We start from the raw sequence: 8,344 nt of genomic DNA, 5'->3' as shown, positions 1-8,344 counted from the left end.
AGATGGGCAGACCCTAGACTCAAGATGGCAGCCTAACGTTGGTCACCCTTGAGTGGGCTTGACCTCCCTGGGTTCCTTCAGGGAAACAATTTACTATCCTTATCGGAAGGGAGTGGGCCCTCAGGGTGGGACAGACTGGGCAGTCGGATTGCTCTCGATGGCTGATCACCCTTAGAGAGAATAACCTCTGAGCAGCTTGCATTGACCTCCAGGTGTATAGCCACTTATCACACGTGGCAAGCAGCGTCTTAGGTTTGGCATGTATTTGGAGGAGACAACCTGGGGAAAAGCCCTTTCACATCCCATCAGCAGGCCACATGAAGAGCATTTTTACCACGCAGAGGAGTCGCTCCTTTTGGCTTTAGTAGTCCTGGAACTGCCAGGCACCGGGGACCTCAGGCAGCGCGAGGTGCTGGTCTTCACTGAAACACTTATTAGTTTGCACCACACAGACGGGATGTGGCCAAATTTTATATTTAGCTGGCACCCCCGTTAATGCCTAATGAATATTCCGGGCTCTGTTTGCTCGGTGGCCATGAGTGGTCGTTCTGCACTTCCCAGCGAGGGCAACATAAGAGAACCACCCAAGTTCTGAGGCTCAGCTAGGGCTCCGTGGCAGCTGTTCTCAACGTTCGGTGCCCAGGTTGCCCTGCGTGGTGGTGTACGAGGATGCTTGGCCCTCAGGAAAGCCAGGCACAGGGGAAGAGTGATCTCCAACAGAAGTGGAGTTTGAGTAGGATGCCGGGAGGGACGGCCTTCCTACACTTAATCAATGTCACCAAGGAGAGCTGCGTCTGTTGACAGATGTGCAGACCAACTGCAAAGGCGGGGGAACTGTTGGTAGTACTCTCATTAACTCAGGCCCTGTTGGTGTTCCCACTCTGGAACATCATCTCTTTTAATAGAAGCAAGGTGGGATGTGGCCCCAGCTAGTTATTTGATGAGAGGTTGGAGTGGTCTTCTCATTTGCCCGTGCTGCGTGCATTCGGCCACTTTCCTCTTATTGCTGGGTGCAAATGCCTAGAAGGAGATGAAGAATCTTCTTCAGAGGACTTTGGCGGAGCTCTTGTCTGAACAAAGGCAGAGGAAAGGAGACAGCAAAACGATCCACTGCTACTGATTGATTCTGGCTCCTAACAAGCCTCTAGGACAGGGTAGAACTGCCCCCGTGGGCTTCTTAGACTTTTCTTTAAGACTTTCAGTCTTTAAGATCTTTCAGTCTTTCTCCCTTGGAACAGCTAGTGGGTTTGAACCACTGATCGTGTGGGTAGCAGCTCAAATCATAGGCCACCAGGAGAAGAGAGAAGAAGGAAGCTAATGGGAAGAAAGCCAAGGATGTTTAGCCCAAGTTCCCTAGTTAGGCAAAGAAAGACCGTGTAGTGGCAAGATTTATGGAGTCCGGAAGAAAATGTGAAGAAGCTAGCATTTTCTAGCACTGAACATCGAAAGAAATTAGAAGGTGCCATCTTATTTTTTCACACCTTTATTAACCAGGGTGTGCTTCATGGGCTGAGTCGTGTGTCTTCCCATATGGGTCCATGACATGAAAGGGATTGAGCAAGAGGCCAAAGCATTTCAGTCAGCGACAGTGTCCTGTCGGCCACTCCCAAGCCCAGGGCGAGAAAAACTTGTAGATGCTCCAGAACAGCACGCATCCAAGGGTCCGCTTAAGGAATGAACAGGCCATGGAGTCCTGGGAATGGCTCCAAGAAATCCTTTGATACAGCCTTGCTGCACACCATCTTCCCCCAAAGGGTCTTAGTTATGGAAAACGTCCCCTCTCTGCCGACACTATGGTGATGTTTCCAATACGGTATGTCAGCCTCTTTTAAACGAATGAGCTGTCTTTGACATTGGCCGTTGTAGGACCTAGAGGGCGGGTGAGATGATTTACAATCTGCCTTTTTCACAAGGACATTTGCACCCCAGTGTGTTGTCTGTAAGCCCGGGTGGCCCTCATTTCTGTCCTGACTTTAACATATTTTTCTCCCCAGAGGAACCAGTGACCAACTGCGCTGTCACCATTGGCACCCTATGAAATCTTACTTTGTTTTCTTTGATTTCACAGGTGCTGCACACCCAACTGGGACCCCTTTTGGGCCACCACCTCATCATAGCAACTTTCTTAACCCTACTGCCCACCTCGGTGAGTGACCCTACATTCACTCAGCAAAGAGCATGGGGGCCACATCTGACCTCTGAATTCCCTATTGCCAGGAGGCAGGCTTGCATCCACACTCCACCCTCCTTTACCGTATGTTGCCACCAAGCCTTCTTCCCACGGCACTCTACTTCCGTGCTGAGTGCGTTAATTTGGGAAGTGGCCACCCAGACCTCAAAACCAATCCTTGCTAATTATGGGGGTTTGCTAGGGAAGTTAAGGGGTTACTGCAAGTCAAGTTTGGGAAACAGTAAGGATAGGGCCATTGGTCCACAGCAGCATGTCTCCTCTTCCCTCATCCTCAGCTTCTCAACCACGTGGTCCCTTGGCCTCTCCTCCATGGACCAGGAAGCCCACCTGTCGCTCCACCTCACGGTCCCATAGTCTCCATGCTTATCCTCTCGCTCTGTCCCCGGTCTCTGGTGGCTCTGCTCTCAGTCTCCACCCCTTCAGATAGAAATCCGTACCGTGCTCTTCCCGTGTTCCTGGGATTTCTCTCTGTTCCTGCTTCCAACGTGCCTCACCCTTGTGGCCCAGGGGGTGGAGGGGTAACGAACACTGACCAATCCCCTCTATTGGTGTTATGCACCCCCTAGTTGCATAGGCCCACCCAGTCATTTGGTGGGAGTTACAAAGCCATCAGAAGAAATTCCACTGCGCCACACATGCGTGGTAGAGAAAACCTTAGACTCCTGGGACACAGTGGTTCTCCGAGGAGTTCTCATTCACGCCGTCCCTTGCAGGACGATGTGTCCCTGGGAAGGTTTCTGTCTGAAGTCACTCAGGGTTTACTCCGATTTATCCCAACCTGCCTCCTGGCTATGGGAGAAAGATAGTGACCCCTTGCCCCTCGCTGGAGTCACCTGTAGGAGGTGAGAAGGCAAGATGGTAAAAGACAAAAGACAGGGTCCATCTTCGGTTTTGCTTGCACTGCTTTGCGTTGCCCCGTTCCTCGATCTCTTGTGATAGAGGAGTGTATGTTTTCCTGCCTGTGTCTGTTGGTTTGATCTTTGGAGGGCGCACTCCGGCAGGTCCAGGCATTAGTGTGCCCTGCAACAGGGGAGAGGAGAAGCAGATTATTTTAGCCTTCAGAACCTTCCTCATTGAGAACAAAGCTGTTTTCAGACATGGGTCCTCAGAGGCTTTGAAACCTATTGCAGAGGGAAGAGCAGGCTAGAGGAAAACTTAGCACATTGGAGTGTAGGTCATGGCTGTTCCCCCCATCCCCGGGGCAAGAGAAATGGCATCAGAAGCACTGTAGTAGAAGAATCACCCCAAGAAGTATTTTTTAATCGTGGGAAATACCAGAGTCCTTGCGCCTTGAAAGCGTTTTACAGGAGTCCTGGTAGGAGCAGCGGGGCCGATTCCAGCTGTGGAGAAGGGGTAAGGATCATTGGTCTCCCAGCTTCAGGAGACCCTGGAAACCTCACTCCGTGGAATCCAGTAACCACTTCCTCCTTCCCGTTTCAGAGCCTTTTAATCGGCCATCGACGTTTACAGGCCTGGCAGCAGTTGGTGGCAATGCCTTCGGGGGACTTGGAAATCCTTCAGTTAGTGAGTGCCTCTAACTTCTTATGCTCTGCCTTGAATTGTGTATCTATCACCTGTGATCTGTGACTCAGGACCTTGGGGTTGAACCATGGGGTTGGGTAGACACAGGGTTGAGAGCAAAGTCACCATGGGAAGACTAGCTCCTCCTGCTGAGTCAGGAATAGTCCTGTGGTTGGTTTCCTTACATCTGTCATTTCAGCCAGCAGCCATATCAACCAGCCACGACTGTGGATACAACACCCTTAGAAGTGAAGAAGTGGAGACCTTTTTTTAATTATTATTCATTTAATATTTCCTTTGCCCCAAGTTGGAGCCCTGATGGCGTAGTGGGTTACAAACTAGACTGCTAACTGCAAGGTCAGCAGTTGGAAACGACCAGCCGCTCCATGGCAGAAAGATGATCTTCGTCTATTCCTGTAGACTCAACGGTCTCAGGAATACACAGGAACAGGTGGACTCTGTCCTACAGGGTTGCTGTGTGTCCGAATCTTCACAACAGTGATTTTTTTTTTTTTTTTTTTGCCTGAGTGGAAGTGAAAAAGCTCCCTGAGCTAGGGTAGCCAAGAGTTGGCACACTTTCATCATGTTATTGAAAGACAGACCTTCCTACTCCCGTTAGAGTTACCATATCAGAAACCCACAGGGGCATTTCTATCCTGTCATATGAGTTGCTATGAGTCAGAATCGACTCAATGAGTTTGGTTCTTTGGTCTGTTTATTTACTAGGGAGAACACTGTGTCTTTGCAAGAATCTAGGACCGTGTGGTTTCCTATTAAGATAAAAGGTGATCTCTAGTAAGAAAAGCGTAACACTCTGGCCTATTGTGTGGGTCAGTTGGTAATCCACTTGTCTTCCCTCCTGCTGTGGATGATCAGGGGGCCTAACAAAGCGCCACCGCAGATGTTAACACAATTCCATCTTTATTTAAATTGCTGCCTGGAGACCACATGCACCTGCCTAGGTCTCACTGGGCCTGCCTGGTGTCCAGTAGCATTTGCTTTCATGCGCTGAATGCTACTGGGAGTAGCATTCCTATTCCCAGTACTACAGTAGGTAAGGGAGAGCCCTGGTGGCACCACTGGCTAAACATGAGGCTGTTAACAGAAAGGTTGCCTGTTCTGACTCACCAGCTGCTCCACAGGACAAAGATGAGACAAGCATCTTCTTTTAAAGGTGTACAGTCTTAGAAGCCCAGCAGGGCACTTCCATTCTGCTCTTTCCGACAGGGTGGCTGTGAGTCAGGGTGACCTTGGGGGATGGGTGGGAAAGGATGGCTGAGAAGTCCACCTTGTGCCACACTCCAAAAGCCCTCTGCAGGCTGTTCCGCCATATTGGATTGGGTCACGCTGGCATCTCGGTGGCCCCTTTCCTAGGTAATCCCCTCCCTCCCCACCCCACACACACTCTTACCCTTCGCCTTGGGTTTTAAAAAGAAAAAATAAGTTTAAAAGCTGTGCGCTTACCTCTTCCAGCTAGGACAGAGTTCCTCTAATGAATGTGTTAATCTCTCCTTTTCCAGCTCCCAATAATATGTATTCATTTTAACTGTGAGTGCTGTTAAGCGTTTTTTGGTAAGTACCTTCATTCCAGCAGGTTCTCTGATTTCTCTGAAACCTTTTTTGTTCTCCACTTCACCATTTCAGCACCCAACTCAATGTTCGGCCACAAGGATGGCCCCAGTGTGCAGAACTTTAGCAACCCTCACGAGCCCTGGAACCGGCTGCACCGAACACCTCCGTCGTTCCCGACCCCTCCGCCCTGGCTGAAGCCGGGGGAGCTGGAGCGCAGCGCGTCTGCTGCAGCTCATGACAGAGATAGAGATGTAGATAAACGAGACTCCTCCTCCGTTAGTAAGGATGACAAAGAAAGGTACGAAAAGCAACTGCTCTCGAGACCCCATGGGGGCGCCCCACTCCGTACCACGCACCACCGGGGACCGGCCAGCCACCCTCCCTGCCCCAGCCTTGAGCCTCTGATGACCCGTGGCCGCAGCGCCTTCCCACAGCTAGACCTCGGCCAACCCCAAGCCCTCCCCGGCCCCCCATTGCCTCTCTGCCGTAGGACACGAACAGACAAAGATCCTATTCCTGACCCAAGGCAGTTCAACAGGGAGAAGGCCCACTAGCATGTCCCGCTAGCAGACTTTGTCTGAGAGCTAGTGAGTTCGAGCCTTGGCCCCAACACACACAGCATGAATCAACGCCATATTTGCTTTTCCAGTTCGTGTAGTCCATGCCTCATCCACAGGTTTCTCCTCTCGCTTTCGTTTTTGTTTTGTTTTGTTCTAGAAAAGTCATGTCTGCATGGCCTCATCATAATTTTTCCTCAAATTGTGTTCAAGCTCCCGTCTTGGGGCTCACAGACAACTGATAATCATTGTATGTGTTACGACTCATCTAACTGTAGAGAAACGTCAACAAGTGAGGGGGTTGGTTTTCCTGTGTTTCATTTAGTTTGGCTGGTGGGTAATGTTACTAACCATTTTTAACGCTTTACTTGGTCAACCCGGGCCGAAAAACGAGGTAACCTTAAAAGGGGAATACCTTCATAGATTTAGTTTGTTGTTTTCTTAGAGGAGCACGCTGTTGTTTCATATTGTTATTGTGTTCGGTGTGTGTGGGGTGTGTACACAAATGGATAAGCAAAGTGTAAAGTACGCCTCCCCTACTCCAAAAACCAAAACAGGTTGCCCTTGACTTTATTCCAACCCATGACAACCTATTCTGTTTCAGGGTAAAACCTACTCCTTATGGTTTTCGATGGCTGAGATTATTCCCAAAGTAGATTGCCAGGCCTTACTTCTGCTGGGTGGACACAACCCTCCAACCCTGAGCCCCTTAACCATTTGTATCATCCAGGAACTCTAAAGACAATACCTGATTACAATCTCCTTTCAGTTCTTAGGCTAGAGAAGTAATGAGCATTTCCTCGAATTTGTCTTTGCTATGCATGGGTGTGTGTGGTGTGTGTGTTTGCTGTGTAGGGTTGGGGCGCAGCATGTCACTAGCTGTTCATTATCAGCTATCTTCTTAAGCAGATTCCTTGCTTAGGGAAAAAGATGCCCCCTTTTTTGGGGGGAAGCCTGGGTTATTATAAATGCCCTGACCAGTGGGAAGATCATTCAAACACTCAGCCTGAGCTGTCACCTGCTGCCATCAGGTGGACAGACGGGAGCCCGCCAGTCCCTTTTAGACCATCTGTCACTGGAGAGAAAGCCCCAGGTGGTGGCAAAACTTCCCCCACTTTTCTTGATGCTTCAAAATGGTTTTCTGGCTCAAAGCCAGGAAACAACTAGAAAATGCAGGCAGCAGCTTTCCCTACCTTCAAAAGCACTGAGCGCCTTGTCTGGCCTTCGCAGGTTATGTTGCCCGGACACACAATGTCTGGGGAAGCAAGTTCTATTCTCCTAAGGAGGCTGTCCTCGCCCGCAGATCCTGGGCCAGGGTGACCCCCCCAGGGCCAGCCTGCTTCCTCTCGCAGACTCAGTTTCCCCGTCCTTCCATTCGGCTGTTCTTCCTGGTCCTCTTCAACCCCGGCCAGGAGAGGCCCCTCGCCGCTGTCTTCCACATTGCCCCACTCGGATGCCCTGAACAATTGCCCCGTCTGTCACGCTCCCCCTCATCTCTGCTCGCTTTCCACCCGTGAGACTCGCATGTCCTTCCGGAGGCCACAGGATCTTGTGTCCCCGGGTGTTGTGAAAGGCTGGGTTTCTTCAGGACCTCTCCTTCGCGAGTCGCATCTTGGGCCCTGTCCGCCTTCTTTCTCTGTGGCAGGCCATCTAAGCCCGTGTGTCCGTCGCATAGCAGGAAGCTCTTGAGATTTGTGCCACACTCCGTGCCCCGCTGGCTGTGATGTGATGTGTGTGTGTGTGTGTGTGTGTGTGTGTGTGTGCGCGCGCGCGCGCGCGCGCCTCAGCCGCTCTCCTCCAGACAGTGGCCCGGAGAACCGAGCCCAGCGGGCCTGGTGGACTTGTTGGCCAGCGTCAGCCCACTTCCGGTTTTGACGTTCCAGACTCTTCCGCGGCGGTCCTGCTTGAGGCAGGTGACTCTTAGAAGCCAGAGAGCCGTTGTCCCCCTCAGCGAGGGTCTCCTATTCCCCACATGCCCAGGGCGACACCCCTTAGGCGGGCACAATGGGACATCCCGGTGAGTCCGGCCGGGGCGGCTGGTCTTGCCCTGCTAGGGCGGCATCTGAGGCCCTAGGTGGCAGCACCTGGTCCCGAGGCACGCACGCACACGCACGCACGCACGCGCCTTTCACGCCACCAGCTCATCGGCGCCCCCTGCAGGCCGACGCCCCCTCACCCGCTCCCTGGTGTGTGTGTCTCTCTCCCTGTCTCCCCTCAGGGAAAGCGTCGAGAAGAGACACCCCAGCCACCCGTCACCAGCACCCGTCCTCCCGGTGAGCAGCCTGGGACACGGCCGCAGCGCCACCGAACAGATCCGGGGTCATTTGAACACTGAGGCCCGCGAGAAAGACAAGCCCAAAGAGCGGGAGCCGCGGGACCACGGCGAGGCCCGCAAGGACCTGGCCGCCGACGAGCACAAGGCGAAGGAGGGCCACCTGCCCGAGAAGGACGGCCACGGCCACGAGGGGCGCGCCGCGGGGGACGAGGCCAAGCAGCTGGCCCG

The 8,344-nt window shown here is 52.3% G+C and overlaps 1 protein-coding gene across 1 annotated transcript in view; it reads left to right on the top strand.

The window, feature by feature from the left end:
• Positions 1 to 8,344, top strand: part of AUTS2 (activator of transcription and developmental regulator AUTS2) — a gene marked incomplete at its 5' end in the record, with an annotated part of 1,172,671 nt that overhangs the window by 1,161,455 nt on the left and 2,872 nt on the right. The window contains 4 exons of the mRNA XM_045284531.1: positions 2,069 to 2,146; positions 3,632 to 3,715; positions 5,357 to 5,582; positions 8,060 to 8,339. Of these exons, the coding sequence (XP_045140466.1) occupies positions 2,069 to 2,146; positions 3,632 to 3,715; positions 5,357 to 5,582; positions 8,060 to 8,339 (668 nt within the window). The remainder of the gene's footprint in view (positions 1 to 2,068; positions 2,147 to 3,631; positions 3,716 to 5,356; positions 5,583 to 8,059; positions 8,340 to 8,344) is intronic.

This window comes from Echinops telfairi, unplaced genomic scaffold (genome assembly GCF_000313985.2).
Source record: "Echinops telfairi isolate 266 unplaced genomic scaffold, ASM31398v2 ScPeMD7_5;HRSCAF=22, whole genome shotgun sequence".
In the NCBI taxonomy this organism is placed as follows: Eukaryota; Metazoa; Chordata; class Mammalia; order Afrosoricida; family Tenrecidae; genus Echinops; species Echinops telfairi.
This window is presented reverse-complemented; position numbering and strand designations above follow the sequence as displayed.